The 26,388-nt window shown below is 46.3% G+C and overlaps 2 protein-coding genes across 5 annotated transcripts in view; one reads left to right on the top strand and one right to left on the bottom strand.

Annotated features, from left to right (window-relative positions):
* Positions 1–26,388, bottom strand: part of LOC135374764 (protein lifeguard 2-like) — a 38,838-nt gene that overhangs the window by 9,394 nt on the left and 3,056 nt on the right. For 2 of the 4 annotated variants that reach the window (XM_064607689.1, XM_064607692.1), the window contains exons 1-2: positions 5,082–5,184; positions 4,204–4,287 (exon numbers count right to left, since the gene is read on the bottom strand). In XM_064607689.1, the coding sequence (XP_064463759.1) occupies positions 4,204–4,285 (82 nt within the window). In that variant the 5' untranslated portion in view covers positions 4,286–4,287; positions 5,082–5,184. Of the gene's footprint in view, positions 1–4,203; positions 4,288–5,081; positions 5,185–5,957; positions 5,985–26,388 lie in introns of those variants that run through there. The other 2 variants (XM_064607691.1, XM_064607690.1) reach the window with 2 other exon arrangements.
* On the top strand, positions 8,239–26,236 carry LOC135374766 (protein lifeguard 1-like). Its single transcript, XM_064607693.1, has 11 exons — positions 8,239–8,311; positions 10,992–11,051; positions 12,914–12,992; positions 13,761–13,814; positions 15,129–15,222; positions 15,993–16,030; positions 17,163–17,208; positions 21,970–22,011; positions 24,535–24,624; positions 25,424–25,477; positions 26,037–26,236. Exons 2-11 carry the CDS (start codon positions 10,994–10,996, stop codon positions 26,196–26,198), a joined length of 717 nt encoding a protein of 238 aa, XP_064463763.1. The 5' UTR covers positions 8,239–8,311; positions 10,992–10,993; the 3' UTR covers positions 26,199–26,236.

The raw sequence follows: 26,388 nt of genomic DNA, 5'->3' as shown, positions 1-26,388 counted from the left end.
TTAGAGAACTGCGTGAATGTTTGTAAGTGCTTACAAGACACGCGTTGTACATGTTGCCGTGATTACATGTACACTTACGTAGGGAATATTGCGAGGGGGGAAATGTACGGTCGAGTAAAGCGACATGCAGGAGTCTAATGACAGAATCAACGTGAAAGAAATGAGCATTAATTTCTTCCTCCTCTTCCTCTTCGTAGCAATATGCCCCCCCCCCCCCGGTAGACGAAGCGTGTGGCGTGTTAAGGTCCTATAGGAGCAGGATGTGAGTCGTCTGATGGCCGGGGGATCCTTCACTCAGGACGTCGCGTACAAGGTTCAACTTGATAGTCAAAACCAAAGACGAGTTGCGCGATGCGGTAAGGTCCGGTGTACCGCGGTGGAAGTTTCTCGGAGTGTCCGACCACCTATACAAGATCTCCCCAACTGTACGGCACAACGCGATGCATTGTGTTGTAGCGGTGGTGTTGAGTGTCCCGTATATCCATAATGCAGTACCGGGACACGTGGCTCGATTTTGCGTTGCAGACAGTATGAGCTCAAGTGGAGTTCAGAGAAACGTGGTCAGGCTGTCAGTAAGCAGGTAGTAAGAGTCACGGTTTCGTGCTGTAGAAAAGAAAACGGGGAGAAAAGCCAGTTGTTGCTCGGCATGCGGTATTGTATGCATATGTCAGGAAAGGTATGCACCAGGTTCGAGTTACCGTGATAGCATATTGTTGAGTTTAAGGACGTGCTGTACAGTTCGAAAGGAAACACATACCACACTCTGTACGTAGCTCTGAAGGCTTCCCGGAAGGCCATGTTGAAGGATAATATTCTGTACAAGAAAGAGTGCGACATCGGACGTAGCACCAGAACGATTGCTTTTGCCTCGGCATACTTGGTCAAGTATTTAACAGATGTAATTACCCGCTTGTCGCCGGAAGAAGGCCGATCTCGATCATCTCAAATTCTGTTGCAGGGGGACCGACGGGTTACAGGTGATCAGATGGACGTGTTGTTTGTACTTTCCTGACTTGGCACGCTGCACATAACTTTACGAATGTACAGAACAGTACATGTCCTTCCAGAAAAATTTCCTCCGTAGACAAGCGCACGCCTTACAAACGCAGGGGTGTCCAGCCGCAGGATCGTCACACCTGGTACTGATAACTGACAGCTGCAAAGTACGGGGAAGAGCCACGCTTCACATTCTCCCGTCATATGCCCGTACAGTCATGACCGCAGAGAGTTGGGCATTGCAGTAAGGCGATGTTCCGGTTTGGGGCTAGGGGGTGGTCTATACGTCTATACGTTGGTTTTCACTTATATGCTCAAAGTGAGTGCAGCAGCAAGAAAGATTCAGGAAGAAGTACAAAACGAGGGAGCGGAAACAGCGCTGCGGGATAATGAATCGGCGTCATGGTGATGTGGGCAATATATCGTACAACATAGGACAAGACTCAAGGCTCTTTGTTCGTCCTCATGTCCTCACTCCAAACTTGCCAAATCAAATTTACACCAGCTCGCTTGCATAATCCTTTTATGCTCAACATCAAGGTGATGCTCTCCTGACCAGTACGGGAAGTTATGCCGTATTACTGCAGCTTAAACACCCAGGGACCCAGTCGTAAAGATGGGGATTCTTAAGCGAAGACAACCAACATGGAGTATGACGACCAGTGAGAAAGAGCGACCGTAAAGATAGAGACGAAACTTTTTAATCGCCCAGCCGACAGTCACTCCTCTAATTGTATAATTTTGTTCTGCAGGTGCCAGTGTACGGCTAGCGTAGGCAATGACGTTCACATTGAGAAAGTCGCTGGAACAGAACAGCCCCAAGCCTCAGGTCATTCGCATCTGTGTGCACCTCCGTATAGGGGCACTTTCGGAAGAGTGTCCCAGAAGTGGTGGAGACAATAGCACAGATTTGGTAGTGGCAAATCTGTGTTCCTGGTCCAGGCCCCATATATAACTTGCAACTTCGCTTCGGGCAACGACGAAGCGAGATGGTTGTGTGTGTTAAGGTACTCATGAGTGCGACCAAAAAGTGTTTCTTCACGCCAAACCCCATAGCGCGTTATCCTCTGTAGCATTACCTCATAACTTATTGCAGTTGTGCTCCTGCATAGGACCGATATCTGCAAACCATTACGCGCAAATTAAAATTATTCCCGCATTTTCTTCGCAGTTCAACTATTGCTATCGCATCACTCCTCGTTGCATCAGGAGGAAGGCGCTAATTTTTTAGCCTGCAATAGTCTACGCAGAAGCGTAAAGTCCTGTCCTTTTTTCCGTGTCGGAACAACTGAGGATGACCATGGACTCTATAATTCTTGTACGAGCCCATGTCTAGCATGTCTTATACCTGCTTACGAATTAGTGAAGGGCAGGAACATATACTGCTGAGACTCACAGAAAACTTTCAGAGAGAATACTTTTTCGCCCATCTTCGCGAATCTTCCGGATCTTCGCGAACGACGAGACCAAGTTCATCCCCCCCCCCCAAATCCGTCAAGCCCATTTTTATGGTCCGGTAGAAGAGAAATTTTCCACTTCTGCCGCTGCATACACGGATGCCGCTTCCAGAAATGGCAAGTCCGCATCGGACTGTGTAGTACCATCCGGAGTCGTAGCGCAAGGACGGCGCCTTTCGCATCCAACCTCATTAACAGCTGCAGAACCATCCCGTTATTTCTGCGGCACATACCTGTTTTTATCCCGCGAGAATGGACAATGTTCACCGACCCCAAATCTGCACTGCAAGCTATTCAGAACACACGCCAATCCGAGGCTCGTTCACACCCTTAGTGACGGACGTGTTAATGGTTTACCAGCTTGTGTACGAAGCAGGACATAGGCTAGTTCCAGCCCATGGTCGGAGGAGCCTGTCGTCCCATTCCTCGAAGTCTACTGCCTTCCCGTCAATTGGCATCCTTCCACCATCTATGCTTGCAAGAGTTGATCCAAAGCTCGCTTTCCGGATGTCATGAAACCTCTCTCGTCAAGACGCTGCATTCATTCATCGGATGCCTCCGACTGCGACTGGCTTTTACAGCTCAGTGGTGTTACCGCTTGCGACAAGTTGACACTCCTAGATGCCGTCACTGCGGTGATGTGAAAGAGTTCATACGGGCTTTCGGTGAGTGCACGCAACGCCAGTCTGTCTGTCTGTGCATGAGAGGTGAACGGAAGAGAGGTCACGTGACGATCAAGGGGGGAACTCGCCAAACACGTCGTCGTTGTTTGGGTGTATGGCGTATAAGTCTTTTTGTCGCCGACGTTGAACCAATGCGGGAACACACGTGGTGCACATCAAACTTCTCTCCCATTTATGTTCACACTACGTCAGTGAATGCCGCGAAAGTCGCGAACGACGGAGATCCCGGTGAGCTTGTCACGTTCACACAGCAGTCCGTGAACCCCGCGGACGCCGCGAAGGTGTCGAAAGCTGCAGCGTGAGAGTAGACATTGCTACTACTTTCGCCGGGAGTGCCGCGAAAGACGCGAGTGTGGACCAATCAGCGCGCTCTGCGGGCGAGAACGCTGGGAAGGGAGAGCAGCGGCGTGGACAACAAACATGGCGGATGCATAACCTTGGTCTACGAAATTATAATCAAGGCTCTAAGGTAGCGCTAAATGTTGTACGACAGCAAACGCAAGAGGAGCGGAAACGTAGATATGAAGACCGCATCATAGCAGCTGCTGCAAGAACACGAGGAAGTAAGTGTGTCGACTCTGTTGAAACATGTGTAGATGCACGTCGTCTGCTCCTCGAAGCGGGCATCGCTTTAGAGTTTGCTGTATAAAACGCAATAAATACGTATTTGGCAATTGTTATTTTGATTTATCACAGCGACATTATACGTATTACACGTGTGGAACTTGAGTACAGTTAGAAGATTGAAACGGATCAGTTTTTGTAGCGGAGTACGGTAGTGCCAGTAGTGCCGGCATTCCCGGCGGTCGGAACACAGTGTGAACGAGAGGGTCGCGAATGCCGTAAAAGCGGTGAATGAGTTTCCCGCGTTCGCGGCTTTCGATGACGTAGTGTGAACGTAGAATTATTTGAAGTCCAATCAATGACGGCACAGCTTTCACAAAAAGGGGGAAAGGAGGAAGCTAGAAGGATGCGCAGTCCCTTGATTCTGATGCAATTCTATAATTGCTCCTGGTCATTTATGGCACTAGGATGTTTACCCCTATAGGTCAATGGAAGTTGAATACCTCTTCGAATAGCCTTATTGGAGAAAGGGTTCCCTACAGCCGTTGCTTCCTCCGAGCTGGCCATGGAACTCCCTCTGTCCATGTCTGCAATGAAAAAATATCACAGCAATTTCACACGGAAGACATAACCGCTATCTCGTCTGCGTGTCATGATTCTTCCGGGACAGAGTTTGATGACACTGCGCCAACATGGCTTGTGGAGAAACATAATTGATCTCAAGACGAAAATGTCGAGCGGAAAGATTTTCTCTTGGATTGTTTGTCCCTGTTACCCCTTCCCTTACGGCAGACACAGGCCGTTAAGCGGAACATATACAGTGAACCGGAAACCATGCTGCGTGCTTCGTCTTGCACAATGGAGGTTGTGTTCTCGGCATGCAAAAGGAGGTCTCACGCTGTAGAGTTTCAACCATTTCAGATTGCCACATTGTTCCATTTTTCGTCTCCAGGTGATGCGACATGAACAAGCAACGCACGTCCGCTTCTAATTGGACGCGAAATGTGTAACACAGAGGCGGGGGCGAATCTAGGGGGAGGGGTGCGGTTGGTCGTTCGCCCCCCCCCCACTAAAACGTCTGTTTATACATGGGATTTCCCTCTCTCCCCTCCCCCACTACACGCTCCCACAAATGAACCGCCCCTCCCCCCAAACCGAGGGTCTGGATCTGCCCTTGCATACAGGTCTCAAAACGGACTTCATCCATGCGCAATTTTTTTTTTAAACGAGCGCCCTACTCCTAAGATCCCCTTCTTTATTGCACGAACTGAGGGCATTTAACGGCAGCTGTTGGCGAAGGAAACGAACACGTCCTAGATGAGCAAGACATGGCGGTTGTAAATATAGCACCAGCATACGACTTAGACTTAACAGCTCTCACCTTACAATTTCGTGGCCACAGTTGATAAGAATTTAAAGACACCGAGAGCAAGGATACCGATCCCTGGTCCTCGGGTAGATCGTGAGCGCGCGCCGTGCGGGAACACTTCGGTGTAAAAGACGAATTAACAGCATAGTCGGGTCATAAAATAAAGGCTACAGAGGGAAAAAAATAACAAAGACGGTTAAGAGCATCAGTTGTTTACTATATACATTAAAAACAAGACTTTCGTGCAGTAGGCTGCACTTCATCAGGTTTGAGGACCTGTTACAGGTCCTGTTGTAACAGGTCCTCAAACCTGATGAAGTGCAGCCTACTGCACGAAAGTCTTGTTTTTAATGTATATAGTAAACAACTGATGCTCTTAACCGTCTTTGTTATTTTTGATTCTGCATCGCCGGAAACTTGCACATTGTTTTTCTTCACGTTCTTCACAGGAAGAAAGAGGCCATACAATAACCACTGGCCAGTCCCACAAGCAATATCCTTCACCCTTCAATATCTAGAGGCCCATGGTTCCTGAATGAACTTCTGGATGTAGTTCCGTAGCCGCGGCTTATGGCTTTTCTGACAAACGGAAATAAACGACAAATAATAGATGGTATTACCAGCAAGAAGAGAAACTAACGGATAAAATGAAACAAGAATCAATGTCGGATGTCCTGCGAAACGTATAAAAATTAAAAGTTTAGCGCCGGTTTCTACAAGATGATCCGCCATGTTTACCTAGGTTCTCAGGACCCCAACAGGCGGCACAGCCTCATTCCCGCACCTCCTGGTGTGTGCCTGATGGGGCAGATCATCCAAGCTGTCATACCCAGACTGACCTAACCTCACTATTAAAGTGAGCTGAAATACCCCACCCAACGACCCTACCTTTTGCATAACGGCAACATCAGAGTCCGCTAGGCTTAGCATTTCCGTGTTTCTCCTGCGAGGGGGGGGGGGGGGGGTTAATGCAAAGTAACAAAGTGCTTCAGACGGCGTTGTTCAAATGCATACAGAAAAGCTTCTAGACCACACATTTTTATAATTCTCATATTTTTTTATATATTCGCTGTATAGCCTTCTTATACTTCTATACATTATTTCACTTTTAAAGACCTCGCTAATTTTTAAAAGCCATAAGACCGTCTACGGAACTGCACCCGAACTGCTGAATGGCGGTGGCCACGTAAAGAAAGAAGGAAGAAGAAGAAAGAAGTTGCAGTGGCTATATATGGTGGGCTATATGCAGTGGCCAAGACTGCTGCATTTTGGATATGTTTATCAAACATCTAAAAGCTGTCTGCAGCCTTATGTACTCTCATTTCCTAATGGCGATGAGGACTATCAAAATAAAGTTGTTGTCACGCGTACGGGCACGCCGCCAGCAAGGCATAGCGGGAGATGAAAGAACTGATGTTCTGAGGCTGGAACAACATAGAAGGGACAAATACATACAAAGCCTCAATTTGCCTGAGAAATTCACGATGAAGGATGAAAGTCACTGAAAAGGTTAGCCAGCTGTAGGAGTCGAACCCAGGAGTCGGCAATCCAGAAGATGTGGGTTCGACTCCTACAGCTGGCTAACCTTTTCAGTGACTTTCATCCTTCATAGCGGGAGTTCTCGGGAGCAAATTCCGTTACTCCCTGTACAGAACGCATACACGCTTCGGCGTCGATCCCTACGGTGTTTGCGCATAACCAGAGTTCTGGATTTTCCGATTTAACCGGAAAAACGACGCCGGTAAAATTTAAGCCAATTCGAATTTATCCTACAAATCTCGCCTTTGAGGATTCCAGTAATCAAGAGCTCAGCACGAGAAACCCATGCCCTGACGACTGGTTGATGGAGTTCGTCGCCATTTTTGTCGACATTGCCTCTCATCGCGAGGTACGTACTATACCCCAAGACAAGGAATGGTGGACCTCTCCACCCAAATCCGCCATGGAGCATGCACTTAGCAAGGCGCGCAGCGCCCGTGTAATGCGGGTGATTTCCATATTTGCCCAGAGGCTTCCCGACCGTTGGTCTTTGTTTAACCTCGACAGTGGAGTCGCTGCATAGGGAGCCCCAAAGGAGCCCAAAAAGCTCCCAGCACCGGAGCAGTAGTTCCGGCAATCGCCGCTTGGCTATGGGATTTGGCGCTAGCTACCACTATTCGTTACGACGTGACTTGCCGAAACCGCGGCAATGTATGGTGGGCTGTGTTGATAACGATGAAGTGGTACGGGTAGCAACATCCTGTGCAGCCCTGTGTAGCAGACGAACGACGGTAGCAAGGATGACGGTGTCATTCACTCTCCCCAATAATGCTATGTGGCGCTTGCAGCCGTCACTCGTAACTATCCTACGACCTGGTTCTCTCATAGGCAATTGACAGTCGTCCAGGTCTCTAGCATAGAGTAACTCGTGGTAATTTCACCCAATCCTCCTGGCCAATCTCCCTTAGCGGCTCACGGCCATCTTTTGCGAAGAAGCAGAATTTGCCCAGGGCGTGCTCGTGCGAGAGTCCTGGTGTGTAGTTCCGTATCGGGACCACTCGTTTTTAAAAATTAGTGAAAGCGTTAGGAAGGTAAATATTGCATAGAAGTGGAAGAAGGTCATATACTGAATCTAAAAATGTAAGAATTATAAAATTCTGTGGATTATAAGTTTTTTATATGCATTTCAACAACCCCATCTGACTCACCTTTAGCGCAGGAGAAAAACGGGAATGCTAAGCCTAACGGACTCGAAACTTGCCATCTTGCAAGAGGTAGGGTCGTTGAATTGGGCTAAATAACCTCACTTTAGTAAGGTTAGTCTAGGTTAGGTTCTTCAGATTGGGGAGGTCTGGGTGGGGCGGGTGGGGCGCCCCCCCCCCCCCCCCCGCTAGGCACGCACTAGGCGGTGAGGGCGTCGAGACTGTGCCTCGGGTTAGATCAGAAGGTCCTCAGTAAAGATGGCGGATCGCCTTCAAGAAACTGGCGATAAAATTTATTTTTTATTCTTTTTACGCAATATACGAGGGTCATTCCTGTTTAATTTCGTTACTAATTAGCTCCTCTTTCACGTAAAAGCTTTGATTTTTGTTTTATTCATTTTTCTTTAAAAAAAAGCCAGTGGTCCCGACACGGAACTACATCCGAGTCCTACCGCTGACTGGGTAAGAAGAAGAAGACGAGGAAGGACAAGAAGGTGACATAACGCTGTGCTGCTACCTTTGGCAATTTCAGCTGATCAACGTCAAAATTATAATTGTCAGGTATGTACCTTCCCATTAGGACCGTATATGCCACGAAAAAGGCGCAAGAAGCCTCTCTGCGATATGCTTAACGTTTAATAGAACTTAACCTGTGAAGCTGGTGGGCTGTATGCGATACTAACAAAATATGGCCGACAGCGGATGATAGGAGGGAGGTGTGTGTGTGTGTGTGAAAGATATATTGCCTAGCTAAGGCCTCAAAATTTCGGCTGTACTATAGCAAGGCAACTGCTCCGGGTGGGGGGGGGGGGTAATAATGGTGTCGTGATGTTACACATAAGGTGTGGCGACATGCTGCACGTGGCTAAGGGTAGGACTGCAGATAATTTCGACCACCGATCGCCGGAAATCTCCGACAGACGGTGCTGCATGGAAGCATTGTTTACCTCCCCCACACGTTGCTGCCGCCCTCGGCAGGGATCGAACCCCCGAACTTGAGCTGAGCAAGCCAACACGTTACCGACTGTCAGGTCAGGTTATTTCAGGGGAATTTAGAGAAGTTAGTCTGGGTTACGTCAATCAGAGTTCGTCTATATCCTTCTTTGTTTCTATATACAGTATAACATCGTTATATGTCAAAACTAGGAATCTCGTGGATTACTGAAGCATGTAGCTCGTTAAATGCAGTGCACACTCTGACGCAGTTGACAGACGTAGGTTTTCGTCCAGTCGTTCCAAAATGCGACCCCCTCGCATTCCATTGATGCACACAAACGTGCACACTCTTGAACCCCGACGACTGGGTCGGCTCTCTTAGCGTATCTCACACCATGTAGGTACTCCATCTTCCTTTTGGCATGTAGAAGAGAAGCCAATCGTCTAGACTCAGCCATTCTGAACAATTTACGTCCTCGTTAAACTACGCTACGTTAGGTAAATGTGCTTAGTCGAAATATCACTGCAGTGGCACACATCGCTGAATTACGCGGAAAAAATACGGGGAAAAGTTATACGCTCCTTTTACCTGGTAAAATTTTTAGCTTGCACGACTGCAGTTCAAAATCCCTGAATTTTTCTGGAAGTTGTATTGTTGTTCCGGAGCGGCGCTCCTTGTCTTCTGCGAATGCATCTGGGATTTTTCGCTCTTGGGGCTGATGCCGGTGCCGGTGATCCTTCATCATCGCAGTAATCATCATCATCATCTAGTCGTCGTGGGCCACCCCACATGGGCAGTCGTTCGGAAATCACTCGGCTTGTCTAGCGCTGAAACTCGATATGTGTCAGACGGGAGGACCTCGATTACGACCAAGGGGCCTTGAAGTTTTGGCTGCGTCCCGATTGGTTGTCCGGTGTGACGCGGGACAGTCAGCATGAAGACGATCTCGCCAACTTCACAGTGATGAATCGGGTAATGCCGCTTGTCATAGGCCAACTTCGTTTTCTGTTAGTGAATAATCAGTCGGTTCCGAACCGCTGTCTGGATCTCAGGGGTCTTGCCATTCCTTGCCGTCGCCAACTTCACAGTGATGAATCGGGTAATGCCGCTTGTCATAGGCCAACTTCGTTTTCTGTTAGTGAACAATCAGTCGGTTCCGAACCGCTGTCTGGATCTCAGGGATCTTGCCATTCCTTGCCGTCGTCTACAGAGAGGCGACGTAATGGAAGAGCGTCACTTAACGCGCACCCATGTAGTTTCGAACGATGTCCTTCCGGTCGTCTTGCTAACGGCGTTGTTTAGGTAGCTCTCGTATTCCTTGATTCGCTCGTTCCAGACTGTGTGTGTTCAGTGCCCCCTAAAGACGAAGCGATCACGAGCAGCACACTTCGATTCATACTCTCAACTTGCCCGTTAGCCTGCGGTTGGCGCGTAGGGGTCAGAACGTGCTTTATGGTCGTCGCCGTGCAGGGGCATGTTATTGGGGGGGGGGGGCGGTCTTAAGGACATTTCGTGCTTTGCGGCACAGCATCATCCAGGAGATAGGGTTTTTACATAGGGAACACAGCCGTATGGGGAATCGCCCCCCCCCCCCCCCCCCATTAAATCCGCCCCTGTCTTCGTGCAAAACTCCTCGAAGGCCCTCGATGTAAAGAACATTTCGTATTAGTTGAAGTTACGATTCCGGGATATCAGAGTTAAATTTTTTGGCATATTCGGAGGGTGTTTTTTTTTTCTTTCCAAGTTTATTATTTTTCCAATAACTCGAGTTTTTCGTCGTTTACATTGTAGAACCGAGTTCTGCTGTGAAACGACATATTCACAAAAAGAATGACATGCTGTCTTGCACAAACGTTTACTGTTATGCGGCAGAACTTATCTACACAATGACATTTGTATCACGTTTAGCTGGCGACGTGAACATCCCGAAGTCCGGGTGTTTCTCCACAGTGTCACGAGGCAGCTTTTGCTTGCGTCCCAGCTTATTGTCTGCATTGCGTCAACTAGCTGACCTTCTTGCAAAACACAATTTGTGCGTCATCTATGCCTTGTCTACATTGAGGAGGAAGGGGAACATGAACCACTAGAAAAGGTGAAGGAAAACCCTAGAGGCCTAGGCCATCACATTTTCCAAGCAAACCTGGGAAATGACCGGAGTGACCTGAAAATGCTGTCATGTCTTGTAGAGTAACTAAATAGGATCCTAAAAACAGTCCAAGTGCCGGGAATACTCACATTGTCCCATTCGTAATGGTCGCTCGGTTTGGATGCCTGTACATACAACGTTTTCCATTTCGGTTGCAGCCATGCCGATATCTGAGGACGATGGAGGCAACGCTTTCTCCGATAAAGCGATTCGCAGAGGTGAAGTTCATTTTAATTTCAGTGCTTTGATACTCAGTGTGATAAGAGCGAATATTCAAGATCTATACCGCGTACTGATCGAGCTAGCAGTTCGATCCTTGCTCTGTTTTGTTTTAGGATCCAGGATTTCTCTCCATTTTGAAGGGCACGTTTCATAAACGTTTCCCTTCGTAATGAGACTGTCAAAACCAAACAAACCAGGGCGGCTAAACAAAAGCTATCACGTGCTTTCTCGTGATGCTCACAGTCACCCTTGCAAGATACTTCAATTTAATCCGCAGCTGGTTTCTAAATTTTTAGCGAGCTTTTCCGCAGTCGTTGTAGCGTCACTGTTAGTAACTTCAATTGTCTTCTGCAAAGAATCAAGACACCGACTCGAGAAAAAGCTTGCCCGTTACGTTCTACTGTATTTTAAAACAGTCCTCAGTCACCGTTATCTCTTTCGCACACTGTCATTGCACTAGAGTCACTAAATAGGTGTAGAGATGTAAAATTCCCGGAAATTTTGAATCGCTCAAAAAAAGAAAAAAGGAAACATTTTCCGAGATTTTTCCGAAAAATTGGAATAGATGGAAACAGACACGGTTACTGCTGAGTGGAAGCATTGCCGGCCAAGCCACAGCATACAATGAGCTAGTAACTTTAGTAGTGTTCACCCTCTAGGCATAAATGCAGAGCAGAGCATCCCATGAGACTGCTGTCTACTCAGCGATAGGTAATTGGAACAACCCGTCCACTCCGACCAGAACTCCGACATTATGTGAACGCGATGGTGATCGCTTGGAGCAGCTATACGGAGCTCTAAGTTGGTGGTTGTTCGCGGATTAGAGGCATCTAAGGCATTGTTTGCGAGTTGGAACGCATCAAAGGCACGAAAATTTACCTGTTTGAATTTTGTCGCCTGGAAATTTTGGGCGATTTTTTTCCGGAGAACAAGAAAAAGAACCGAAAAAGGAACTGGTTTTACCAAAAATTTCCGTTTTTTTCCCGGGGTTTCGCATCTCTAAATAGGGAGACAGAGTACCGAATTCCTTTTTCGCGCCGCATCCGGCGTTCGGTGTCCTCGATTGGGCCGATCGTGTCACGTGGTTTCTCCTTCCAAGAACGAGCCGTCCATGTTGGACACCCTCCATCGAAAATCGGTGTCCTCGGTTGCGATCTGGCTCTGCACCGCGCGCTGTACTCCTGCGGAGAAGGGGGAGATTGGCGTCCCATTGCTAGGCAACGCCGCCGCGCCGGACCCAAGATGGCGGTCTCGCTCGTCGGCGTGGCTCAGTGTCCCTACTCTGCTCCCTATTTAGTGACTCGACATTGCACCAGCCAAAGTTCTGTACAGCACGCTAAGGTTACCGTCAAACCGAAACCACACGTTTCAGCATGTCGTTCATTTGTCTTGTTTCGCTTCAAAACAATGATGTTCAGCAGGATGAAGTTTTGCATGACATATACGCATAACTTACAGTGAAATCAGAGCCTAACCTCAAAATCAATCCACGCCTCCAGACTAATTTTTTATGCCTTTTAAGTTTGGCGTTCCACCCCGACGCAATTTCCAAATTTCGACGGTCATATCAAGAGTAGCATTTGAACATTCGCTTCCGTTTCTTTTTTGCTGTTCATCCAGATTCATTCAACAGTTGAACAATTCGCACAGCCTACTGCTGTGTTTTGCATATTTATAGTACGCACGCTATACAAGGTGTCGTGGATGATGACGTCGCGGCACAGATTTAGAGCTCGTCATTCTCACATTTTTGTGAACTATATAGTCTGCTGAATGTATACTATCGACAGCACTACCCACACATCGTCAGCTGACGAGGCATTATTCTGTTTTGTCCTAATAACATGTTTCCCCGCAGCTTTTATTCGGAAGGTGTACCTTCTCCTAATGCTTCAACTCGTTCTCACCTGCGCAGTCATCACTGCTTGTGTTCATGTGTAAGTTTTCCACTCTTTAGTCTAATTCTCCGGATGGAATAATCTTCCGGATTCGTATTTCCTTGTACGGGATGCGAAGATGGCGCATGCGAGACAGAATACCTGCCCTTTTCTTCCCCTCCTTCTATAATTCTTCCTAGAAATGGTACATCAGACGAACCAGAATATTGGTTGAAACATGATCAGGCGCAACGCGACCGAGACAAGGACAAGGGACACCCCATACCGACAAACAACAATTTTATCTGAAAAATTATGAATGGGGAGTATCATCGCGAACGGCGATACTCTACCCCATTGCTGATGGTGATGTGGGGAATGAAATAATGGGCCCCTTCACAAGACACACACGGACAGCGTTGCACTTACCACCGAGTTTATCAGAACAAAACGAGGACAGCCCTTCTAGTCTCTTGCTACAAAAGAAATCTCAGTATAGGGGAGGAGTTTATGGACCAGTGGCTCACGTTGTTCTGGGATAGCTCAATCCTTCTCCAGGACCAATCAGACCAATCCAAGACCTCGTCTCCGTCGCGTTGCCTGATCATGGTGCAATGTACTAACCAACACGCTCTATAGCTCCTCGCGAAATGTTAGTAGGCCCTACAGACTAGCGACAACCAGGCTAGGAAGGCACGAAGGGACGGTGTAGCTACAATACGACATCATTTACCACTTATTGCTGCGGAAGTTTTTTCTGTCAGTTGCGGTCATATATGACCGGAATACCAGAGCACGACCTATACACCTGTATGACTTCTTCCGCAGGCCTCGTGTGCACGAACTTGCTAGGCAGTACTACTACGTTGGATTCATCTGTATGTGAGTAGATATGACCGCGCGTTTTCGAAAACTGCAGTGATGTCCACAAATACGGGGACGCCCTTTGAAATGGCTGTATTGCGTCCCAGTCCCACTTATACGTTGTCCGAAGTGCTCAAAAGTATTGCATTCAGCGTCATTGGAAATCACAGAAACCATATTTTTCAGTTTTACGTGCCTGAGTCATATAACCTCTTCGCACATCTTTGATTTTGTGCTGGTGCAAAAATATAGGGGCACTGGAATTTTAAGATAGACCTATTTTTAACACATAAGCAAAAGAATATTACATCAACAAGACCAGTTCGATGTTATATTTTGCTGTGCTGGTGAGCAAGAAACAGAAGAACATGTCGGTTGATATGCGCCCAGCAGCATCCTTTGCGCGACGGCGTTACGTATCGGTGACTTAGGGGCTCAGGTCGTCTATTCAACCAACACCAGATGAAGGCAACCTCAAGGGGACTGTCGTGTCATTTCCAGTGGGTTTCGAAACTAAAGTGTCATCTTATTCGTGACGGTTGACCTGTAAGACCACGTGCCTGCGCCCATATTTCCCATTTAAATTGTAATATTTGTGTTGGTGTCGCAATCCACGTAGGTGCTACTGCAACTTTGCAAAGCTTAAACGTTTGAAAGTTTGAGAAAAACTTTACAAAGAGGGTTATGAAGCATATATACCAGGGTTGCGGAAACTGTTCTGGGAATGGAATGGAATTGGGCATTTTTTTATTTTTTTTTTCGCAGGCGGAATGGAATTGGAATGGACTGGCCTGGGTGCCACGCGGTCAAGGGCGAAATAACCTTGTCTTTTTGCTTTTTCTGTGATGGGTAATGTCAGTCTCCTCTCTAGCACTGCTGGGCTACCCAGCACGGTTACCGGTCACTTTTCTTTTATTGATGGAATCAGTAAAGGAATGGAATTGGGTTGCCAAGCCATTTCAAGAGGGGGAATTGGCCATACCTTTTCATTCCGAGGAATTGAAAGGAATGAACTTATCACAAATCTCCATTCCTCGGAATGGAGTTGGAATGGAATGGAATAGGTGATCCCATTCCGCAACCCTGATCTATACTACCCCTTCCTGCGCTCTTCAACCATGCTGAACCAGATACACAGCTTTCAAAATGTGAAAATGTGAGACATGATACCGCAACCATAAACGTTGGCGTAATTCTCTGTGGCACGTTTAAATCAGTAAAAATAGCAAAATATCACCTATACTACTGTGTTATAGGTTAAAGTCCAGTGATATCCGTTAGCCCTGCTTGAGCATACTTTATTTTCGTTGAACTTCTTTCTGGTTTCGTTAGGTGTGTTGCATTTGTCATGAACATACTGGTCTGCTGCTGCTGTTCAGACATGTTTCGATGCTTCCCGTGCAACTTCATCTTTTTATTCGTTTTCGTGAGTAACTTTCGTTTGTTCTACATTTATAAAATCGGTGTCTGTATATAGAATATTTTCTCTGCGATACCCCTCTGCACTAGTTGTATACACGAGGAATGGATTGTACCGTGTTAGTTACTTTCCGAGTTAGAAAATGACTATGAATAGCTGAAGTTCTCTCCGAAGGCGAAGTTAATTGTATTGAAAAGTTGTGATGTCGCCATTATTTACAACATAACATCTGAGCAGTTGAGATTTTGCACATTTTGAAACTTGTAAAAAGTAGAGTCAAACGAGAGCTACACTGAAAGGCGTCCCAGCCGTCTGGTGACAGCAACCATTTTACTCATTGGCCATTAGACAGTGTTTGGAATTTTGGAATTTATATTGTTGCACGCATAATGATAGTTCAACGGAAATATGTAGGATGGGGGACCCGGAAGGATATTCCAGGTTCCTCCCTAATTATTACAAAGGGCATTAGTGAGCGACCTTAATTCGCCATAAACACAAACAAACAAAGAGCACGACAAGCCTAAAAATGATAAATGTTGCTCGCGAAGTTTAGGGACTATTCGAATACACTTCTACTTCCGATTTGAAACTCCAAAATTCGATTTTAAAAAGCCGAATATTCGCAAGCCCCCTACAAGAGGGGGGTCGCATATTAACGTGTTGAGCACCACTGTGTTGCAGTCAGAGCCATATGGGCAAAGAACGTCGTTTTTAAAGAACACTGGTTGCTCTGCTGCATGTCATTATATGGAGTTTTTACAATCGATTTTCAGACGGGCTTGGTGTCAGTTGGGTTGGGCTGCGCCACTGCGTAAGTACTGGCATCCAGCAACATAAACTGTTCTTAGGACCCTCACTGTCAACACCACGTTTCTGCTTCGCATTGTGATATACGAGCCCTTTGCACGAACGAATGTGACCGGTGTCGTCAGGAGAAATCAAGTGACCTGAAAGCTCAATTTTAGTTCGGTACGTTTCGGTAGCGCCCGCGAGGAGAGTACCCTTTTTGCCAGGTTGCGTCAACGGCCCTGTTCCTTACATTTTTTTATTGATTGATTATTTATTATGGCACCTACATCGCCGACAGGCTTTGCAGGATATACAGGGCAGGTTTCAACAGGAAATAAACAGGCATACAACAGCGGCACAACATACACATACAGCATTAGACAAACGATTCCATTGTGATTATACTATTGAATATACATATGGAAAAATAATATTTAAAAACATCCGTCCTTGCACTATATTCGGAATTTTTGTCAAATGGTCTAGACGACGCGTATGTTGGTGGAAAGAAATATGTGAAATAATCTAAAGAATTGAAATGATCTAAATTTAAGTTCAAAATTTCTTCTACGCAGTGACAGCAAATCATATCCCGATATGGCTTCCATTTTATTATTATTATTACACTACCCCAAAGTTAATCTCTTTAGCATACAAACCTAGTTGCATCGCTTGAAAATTTCTCTATTTTGCTAATAGAAGTTAAATAGTGAGTATCCCCCAACACACAAGCGTAATGAACGTAAATGGTAACGTTTCCTTCACTTTTGGGAGGCAGTTTTTAAAATGTCGTACCAATAACCACGAGGTACGACTCGCCTTGCCGGCTCTGTAGTTAATGCGATTATTCCACGTTGGATCACTCGAGAAACTGAAATTCGTCAATCGGAAAGCCGAAATGAACCTACGATATCACACTGACTTGGCACTACACATGATATCACACTATCGCACGTGAAAATAGCATAATTTTTAACGCATAAAGAAAAGAACATATAAATCAAAGTTTAGTTTCGTGCAAGAGCACAAAGATCCAAACCTGAAAAACTGAATGCAATTCGAGAGAGGTCGACTCTGACTGTGATTCGCGACGTCATTCGATAGGACACGCAATACACATTTTGAGGTATAACCGTGGGTGGTTGCATTTACAGCTTCTACAAGGCGGACGAGGTCATGTTAGCTGTGGCAGTAACTGCGGTAAGTGTTTGCGTTCTCCGTCGGGCTGTACACCCCATTAATGGGCATAACTACAGTAACTAAATAAGCTTCGCTTCAGAGTATCGACACTGAGGTCCAAGGGAGAGCAGGAGCGCCATCTTGTTTCCGCACCACACCGGTACCATCCCCAGTTGAGGATCAAAGGCGGCTAACGTAATGCTCGCTGTGGGATAGAGAAGCGTGTGTGGTTGTTGTATTGCCCACCATGTCCACCATGTATTGTCCACCAGAGCGTCCAGAAGATGTCAAGGTGAGTTCAAGGCCGTCAACTGCTGCTCGTAAACGGGACATTTCACCCGCGCACGATAGATGGCATCGTGCGCTGTGCGCGTGGGTAGCGTGGCGCGGAAACAAGATGGCGCATGCTCGCTCTTGGAACTCAGTGTCGATATTCTGAAGCGTAACTGACTTAGTGACTCTGGGCATAACAGAGCGAGGAGTATGGGTCTCTGCAAACGCTTTCTTTTTCTTCGTTCTTCTGTTTTTTTTTTTTTTTACTTACTGAGTGTATGAATTACACGGGTGTGTTCTTCCCACCTTTCTTTTTTATTTAGTGTTAGCGCCGCGAAGCACTGTGGCTATAAGCGGCGTATAGATGTGGAGAGATGGGGAGAGGACAGCTGGGAAGGAATGGGAGTACAGGGGGTTAGTATGCGTCCCGGGCCTTCCTCAGGGGAACTGTGCAGACATTCCTCTGGGAAGTCTCCCAACCTAGAGCCAGCCAAGAGGGTGACGTTGTGGATCAGGAGGATGACTACTTTTGTGTATACAACATAATTCAAGGACGCCAACGCAGTTTCATGACCGGAAACTTCGCAACCCGAAAGTGATGCACACTAACAGTATAGTGAGCGTTAGTAGGCCGTTGACAACGTGGCTTCCGAAGTACCGTATCTACTACACCCATCCAACGGATAAGATTCTGAGTCATGCACGTTGCCACTGGTTACGGTAGGTACGGTAAGGTAGCTTCACGATGACGTTATCTACTAACACTCTCTATAGTAAGCCACTATTTTTTGTGGAATACAATGTACGATATTGCCTTTTGTCGTCTGTTCCCCTAATATTGATAAGATAGCAAACTTCCATCTTCATCATCGTCAATAACACACCATGTTTCCATGTTTCAGCATTGCCTGTAGCTTTCACTCTTTACTACTTGCCATAGTATACATCAGGCAGTGTTTCATATACGAGGGTCGGCTGAAAAGTAATGCGCAATCGCACGTAACTCCGAAACGGACCGGGATAGTCGAATGAAAAGTTCAGTGGTGATTTTTCGGTAAATGCGAGAGACGTGCGTTAGCATAAAACGACTTTTTCGGTCTATACTTGACTTCCCGGTATCCACTTCCTGTCTCAACCCGACTCCCTGTTGTGCACTTCCTGTCTATACATGACAGTGATTACAGCAGGGCACCTGGGGTAATCTTGAATTTAAAATAATTCCATCTAATTACGATTACTTGCCTTAATTACTCTCAATTGCCCTTTAATTGACGTTAATTACCTTTAATTACATATTTCTCTTAATTACGTATATCTTACATGCATTACCTTCAAATTCAACGTTCTTGCTTTCATTACCTCTCATTACCTTTAATTACTCTCGGCTCTTACTCTTAGTTACTTTCAACTACTTCAATTTCATATCATTTACCTTCATTTAGCTTTGCCCTCATATCACCTTTACATCTCCACTAATACCTCTGCCTCGGTGATGCTTCACCATCTCCCTCTCTCGCACACACAGCTTTTTCCACTTTGACACTCCCAATGCTAACGCATTAAAAAGATGGACGAAAGTACAGGGTGTGTGCAGAAAAACATGACCCGCATTTAGGCACATAGCTTGTTTCCTACCTAACTAACGAACTTCCGGTGGCGCACGATGGCGCATTTATGCGTGCGAAATCTGTAGAAAAATTGTGGAAGCCATACCCAGCTTAAAAAATAAACGGAACAACGAAAACATCGGCTTCCGTGCATCAGAATAGGGCAACATGGTGGACAACAGGGTGTATGTGAAAGGGCAACATGGTGCACGTAGGAGAGTTGTGTTCAAGTACCGCTAGGGGAGCTATCGGTGCATAAATCGAAACGATGTCCCACATGGACGCTCATCGGCAGTACCCCTAGCGGTGCCTGCACATAACTCTCATGAGACGGAAATGCACGACAATGCACTGTCATGACCGACCTATTCTAATGCATGGAAGCCCATGTTTTCGCGCTCTGTTTATTTTTTTACACTGAGTATGGCTTCCAGGATTTTTTTGTAGCTTTCGCACGCATAAATACGCCGTCGTGCGCCACCGGAAGTTCCTCGGCTAAGTAGACAACGAGTTACATGTAAAAATGCGGGTCATGTTTTTCTGCACACACCCTGTACATTTTATTGGCTACCAAATCGTATATTTATAGGAGGAGGAGGAGGAGTGTCGTTGGAAGGAACACGAGAGGTCTGCCTGCCTGATTAGGCGGCATGTTTCTCGGGAAGGGAAAGGTGGTGGAGAGGAGGAGAGGAAAGGGTGAAGTGGAAGACCGAGCGGAATCCGCTCGGGGGGAGGATAGCTGCGTCCATGGGCCGACTTCATGGGAACTGTGCCGGCATACGCCTATTACACATCTGAGGGAAACCCAGGAAAAACCCCAGACGGCACAGCCGGCCCGCGGATTCGAACCGCGGACCTTCGACGTAGTCATCATTTATAGAGCTATACACTTCTGCCAACAGTGAACTAGCTTTCTCATCCTGTCAATGAAGAATACCTGCGACGTGTCCTTGATCCACGACATCACTGAGTCCTTCACTTCATTATCCGTGTTGAAATGAATTGTCGCTCTTCCAATTCGGAATGAAGGGAAAGTTGCAGGGCGCCAAGTTCGATGATTCGGTATGAGGGCTCGGACAAGGTTCGAACTCCAACATCACAAGAGCCTGGGCGGCAACGCGCGATATGCGAGGCTGAGCGGGATCGTGCTGTAAGATTATCGGCTCAGTAATACAGTAATACCCCTGTCACACCGCAAACCGAATGGCATTCCCAGCAAATGACATTCACACCCAATGTCATTCGTTTGCCTTACATCGAGCTACACGAAGAAACAATGTCATTGGCAAATGATGTCAGTGTCGTTAATTAAGACACCAGGGCCGAACATATGAAGCATTATACAGGTACACTAGCGATATTTTTATTTCTTTTGCTCGAACCTAGCCAAACGTTAGATTATTTCACAAAATAGTTGTCTTTTCAAAGACACTTAATTAGCTAGGTACCACAAGCAAAGGCAAATGAGAAGCCTATCTGCACCGCACTTGGCAATGTGGCGACTGGGAACGAGGGTGGTTCTCCGAAAAACAGTGTTTAGCCTTGACAAGGATGCAACCCGAGGCAGGGAATTAAACAACAGACAACAATTTCCTGGAAATTGTTGTTTGTTGTTTAATTCCCTGCCTCGGGTTGTATCCTTGTCATCATGAACCAGCTTGTCTGTTCTCTCTCTCTGTTGTCGAGTGTTTAGCCTTCCCAAGCAGCACAATGTGCTGAAAGTCGAGTGCAATAGGGGTGGACGGGTAGGTGCAAGGCCCTAAACAGACTCTTGAAACTAAAGAACATTGATAAGACACATACCGTCCACCCCTATTGCACTCGACTTTCAGTACATTTTGCTGCTTGGGTTCCTTCCTTCGTGTCAAAAAGTTATCGTATTCGTGATAAAATATTGGAGTACAACTTTTCATTCGCCTTTCATTTCTTCGAACGGTGCATCGTTGTTGTTTTTGATACCTCTCTACTGCGAGGGTACGTTGTCGGTGCGAGAGGGAAAAGCGAATGAGTTCCCAGAACTCATTCGCATGTATTGCCATTTGATTTCACCGAGCGATACGAAACGAATGTCATTAAGTGCGAATATATAACTTTCCTGTTCTCTCGATATGCCCAGCAGGGTGACGATGCGATGCCCGATTTGAATGAAAATATTCCACCTCACTTACTGGTCGACCACTGCTAGGTTCTATCCACAATGTTCGCTTTAGCAGCTCCCGATGCACTGCCCACCATTGCACATCATTTGGAAATTGGATCAACAGTTTCATCCTCACAAATTGCTTTCAAAAGGCGATTAATGTCACTATGATCCTCTTTTTATCGTCTTTAATGAATCACTGCACATTGTTTTAAACGCGTTGACGTGGTGGCCATACTGGACTCTATGGCATAATGACGGCTGACAAAGAACGAACGAGCGGAATTCAACGTTTCTTACCACGTTTGTAGTGGGTGAATGTACCTACAAGACTAGAGCACGCGCCGCTCTGACCCTCTGTACGATGTTCTGTTCTCGCGTTACGTGCGACTGTCCATAGCTTTTCAGCTGCCACTCCCCCAACAACACCGGATATCCTCTGGATGTACGAATAATGTCCTAATGAACTCTTACATCCGATGGATGTCACTCGGATATCCATCGGACGTGCGAGTCCGTTGGGACATTATCTGTGCATCCAGAGGATATTCGGTGTTGTTGGGGTCGTGTTTCTCGATCGGGAGGCGAACATGAATGCACCACACAGGAAAGCAGTCGGTTAGGCGAACTTTTAAAAATCGTTGGTTGCAACGAAGCATGGCTTGAAGCTTGCGCTGTTCGCTCCAAATCAAACATAGTAGGCGCGCAACGCACACACATATATAAACGAAGTCCAAAATGTCTTTACTTTGACTGCTGCAGGTGGTGTTCCTGGCGCTGACGATATTCGCCATGCAGAGTATGGTAAGCAAAATCACCTCTCGAACCATACGAAAGACTACTGGAAAGCGACATGCCTGCTACGGGGTTTCCAAATATCAGGGCACAGCGAATACCGTCGAATGTCGAGTCGCATGCACCTAGGACGAGTGCAGCCATGCCCCCCCCCCCCAATAAATTTGAGGCGTCCATGTGTAATATAAAATGTCCAGTAAAACGGACAAATGCTTTCCGCTGCGCAGTCCTGGATGAGGACAAAACTGAGCACATATTTTTAATTGTGCATGGTTCCAAGATCGCTTATATCGAATAGGTGCAATAAGTAAAATATAAGGACGGGCCAACCGAATCCGCGAATCCTCTAATCCGAGGCAGGGACTCGAGATTCGGGAATCCGAATCCCAGTTCCCAAAACACCGAACCGAATCTTTCGAATCCACCAACCTCGTTTGCTTGTTTCTTTTTAAAATTGGCGCCTCCGGAGTCCACCGAGAGCCTGATTGGTCTCTGCCGACATCTTCAAGTACTGGAAGGAAAACCAAAAATATCCTGACCTGAAGAAACAGTCGAAAAATTCCTGGTCTCACTCCCATCGACGGTAACGTCAGAAAGAGTCCTCAGCATGTTGGGTGTCATAGCTGATAAAAAATGCGATAGGTTAGACCCTCAGCGGATGAGAATGCTAGTGTTTTTAACAACAATCTGCGTTCGTCTAAAACGGGCTCATTATTTCATTCCCCACATCACCACCAGCGACGGGGTAGAGTGTCGCCTCTGGCGCTGAAACTCCGCATTCCTCATCGTACAAATAAAGTTGTTTCAGCAGAGTTTTCTTGTTTGTTTGTTTATACATTGCTCTGGACTGAAATCTCTTGTTCTTACATTACAAGTTTAACGGTAACATGCTTGTTGCTTTCGATTGTTTCTTAGTTTTATGGAAATAATTCAGATTCGATAGTATATATAGTCCCTGTAGTCGATGAACAACATATGTTAAAAAAATTACAAGTAAGTAGTATAGGGTATGTTTTCTCCTGAAAGTGAACTTTGTGTTCCATTCAACAAATATATCAAATTCTGCTTCAAAACACTCTTCAGTGGAAGTTTTTGTTGTTGTTGTTGTTTTTAAACTCTTTTTGAAGTAAGCATTCAAAGGATTCGGGATTCGTCGATTCGCAGAACCTTCCTTGGATTCGGATTCGCAGAACCTTCCTTGGATTCGGATTCGAATTCGTAGAACCTTCCTTGGATTCGGATTCGGATTCGCAGAACCTTCCTTGGATTCGGATTCGCAGAATCTTCCTTGGATTCGGATTCGTAGAACCTTCCTTGGATTCGGATTCGCAGAACCTACCTTGGATTCGGATTCGCAGAACCTTCCTTGGATTCGGATTCGCAGAACCTTCCTAGGATTCGGATTCGCAGAACCTTCCTTGGATTCGGATTCGAATTCGTAGAACCTTCCTTGGATTCGGATTCGTAGAACCTTTCTTGGATTCGGATTCGCAGAACCTTCCTTGGATTCGGATTCGGATTCGCAGAATCTTCTTTGGATTCCTAGAACCTTCCTTGGATTCGGATTCGCAGAACCTTCCTTGGATTCGGATTCGAATTCGTAGAACGTTCCTTGGATTCGGATTCGTAGAACCTTCCTTGGATTCGGATTCGCAGAACCTTCCTTGGATTCGGATTCGCAGAATCTTCCTTGGATTCGGATTCGTAGAACCTTCCTTGGATTCGGATTCGCAGAACTTTCCTTGGATTCGGATTCGGAAAATTCTGGATTCGTCCCGTCTCTATAAAATACACGTGCAAATGCATATGCTCACGGGCATACTCTGAAATCGACAGTTTTCTTGTTTATTTAGAATACTTCTGGCACAGAAAATGCCGTAGAAGCAGGGGCAATAGGCAGTACAAAAAGAAAAAAAAACGACTGGCACAACTTCTCTTATGAGACCTTCCAAACGCGTAACAACTTAACTCTTCAACCTTCTTACTATGTTACTGGACGTCCTCTTTCAAAGTCTACAGAGACAGCAACGCTCCTCATACATGTAATCGCAATTTAGTCTGTCTTCTAAAGCGTATCATACCGGCTTTGCAACCGCGGGGTCATCGAGAGAAATTGTGACGTAGCAATGACTTGCCCTTGCACTTCCGTCAACCCTTGAGTCAGTGCGATACGCTCTGGCTCTGTGGTCCGTTACTATAAGTCGCATTACTAATCACTAATCACGGAAATATTATTTTTTTGTAATTCCGCGTTAGCGCCGCGGAGCAAATGTGGCTACGAGAGGCGTGAAGACGTGGACGGATGGAGAGAGGACAACAGGAAGGAGTGGGGGAGGAGGTTAGTAATCGTCCTGGGCCGACTTCAGGGGAAAGTGTACCGACATTCGTCCGCAAACTCTGCCGGAAAACTCCAAACAGCACAGCCGGTACGGGGATTCGAACCCAAGTCACCTTCTAGTCTCTGTGTGGAGAGCGGTCATCCTAACCACTATGCTACGGAAGCTGGTAACATAAATAGCACTTTCGTTTCAGATCGACTTCACAGTATGCAGTGGAGTAATGTTTTGCTTCCTCATAGTCCTGATACTATTCGGTATCTTGGTTGCCTTTCTTGGAAAGAAAGTAAGTACGACATACCTCCCGAATATCGTTTCATTATGACCGCAAACGGACTCTCGTTTAGTTGTATGGTCATTTGAATCGTCCATCTCAAACGTGTGTGCACATAATGGGCTGTGAGGTGTGCACTGCTGTACGCATTCCTCGCTCTAGACTTTTCCTGGAATTAGCCTACGTGCTAGATGAGCACCTAACAAGGCTATTTTCGCGGTTGCGGTCACTATAAAGTTGATGGCAACTAAATGTACATGAACTGGCCTCCAGACTTCAGAAAGACTGCTGTACGACAAAACAAGGTCGGAGAGCGCCATGGAGCTGATTTCTCAGTGGGAATATGTAAGGGGAGGAAGGCATGTGTCACCATTTACAAATGCGTTCTGAACTGATCCAAAATATTTTTTGCTGTCTAACATGAACTTTATTGCAATGACCTCCGGCGCATGACTGCCTTCGTACTATATGCTAAATAGTTTAACCTTCGAATTTAACTGTCGTCTCCACATTTTTCCGGCGCATAGTACCCAGTGATATACAACGGACACCGTTATAACGAAGAAAGCGGGACTCAACAAATTTCGAAATAGGCGGAGACTAGAGCTTCAGAAGCGCGGAAAAGGAGCTAATCTTGGCGGTGGACACCTTGAGGAACTCGTAAACAGCGAGTCGGCTGGAACTTCGTATAATCGTGTTCTAAACTCACGCATTCCGGTCGGAACAGCGTCAAATTCGAATAAAGCGATAATTCGAAAAAGCGATTTCGTTATCATGAGGATTTACTGCAATTGTTCGATCTTCTTTACAGTATCCGATACTACGGCTTCTGTACGCCTGCGCAGGAGCCCTGATCTTTTCAGTTGTAAGTATACCAGTTCAAACCCGAGCGTCGAACCGAACCGGAATCGGAACCGAAATTAACCGTATTTTTTTGCTGGAACTGAACCGTAATTACTAGCGCCATCTTGGAACAGAACAGGAACCGAACCGACCTAAAAACTTCGGTTACCGGTTCGGTTCGGGTTGGTGTGTGTGGGGGCGGTGATGTGGGGATTCCAGCGGTCAGCCTGCCTAGATTGACGGCACGTTGCTCGGGGAAGGGGTGAAAGAGGGTCCTGTTGGTCGAAAAACAAATAAATGCATAAAAAATGAGACTAAGAGATATAGTATCATTCTTAGTGGCTACTTATAATTTTGTAGCGAACCTCGAACCGGTTCCAAACCGGTTTACAGCCACTGAACCGGAACGGAACCTTCATGGCCGAACCCGAACCAAACCGGAAAACGTTTCGGTTCGACGCTCGGGTTCAAACATTTCTACAGAACGTGAGCATCGTAAACGATGACGCCAACAAAGTCCGACTGGTGACTCTTGGAAGCAACAAATGTTTTCTTAATGGACTTCTTTTCTTTCCTTACAGTATATCATAGTGGACACACAGTTGATCATGGGAGGCCACCGGGCATACGCAATTTCGCCGGAGGATTACATCCTTGCATGTCTTACGCTCTACGTGGACATCATTAATTTGTTTCAATACATTTTGCAGATTATACGCTTCATAAATGAACAGAATGGGTGACCAAATGTCATAAGACGTATTAAATTGATGTAAAAGTCGCACTTGTCGCAACTCATCAGGGCACGACAAAATTTTGGGGTGATGGCATTTACTTCTCCCCGAAGCCGGGAGGTAGCCGTGTCACTCTGGAGGTGGAAGAGAGGGGTAGGTCTCATTCCTTCACGCTACTATACGTATACACGTGTATGAA

This window comes from Ornithodoros turicata, unplaced genomic scaffold, assembly GCF_037126465.1.
Source record: "Ornithodoros turicata isolate Travis unplaced genomic scaffold, ASM3712646v1 ctg00000746.1, whole genome shotgun sequence".
Lineage (NCBI taxonomy): Eukaryota > Metazoa > Arthropoda > Arachnida > Ixodida > Argasidae > Ornithodoros > Ornithodoros turicata.
Note: the sequence above shows the minus strand (reverse complement) of the source record. Positions and strands in the feature narration are given on the sequence as shown.

What these genes read in the sequence shown, in the direction of transcription:
- LOC135374766 (XM_064607693.1), top strand. Translation starts at nt 10,994, where the DNA reads ATGCCGATATCTGAGGACGATGGAGGCAACGCTTTCTCCGATAAAGCG. An exon ending in TACGTTGGATTCATCTGTAT is followed by an intron (nt 13,815 to 15,128) that starts GTGAGTAGATAT and finishes TGGTTTCGTTAG; the next exon opens with GTGTGTTGCATTTGTCATGA. An exon ending in TTGCCTTTCTTGGAAAGAAA is followed by an intron (nt 24,625 to 25,423) that starts GTAAGTACGACA and finishes TCTTCTTTACAG; the next exon opens with TATCCGATACTACGGCTTCT.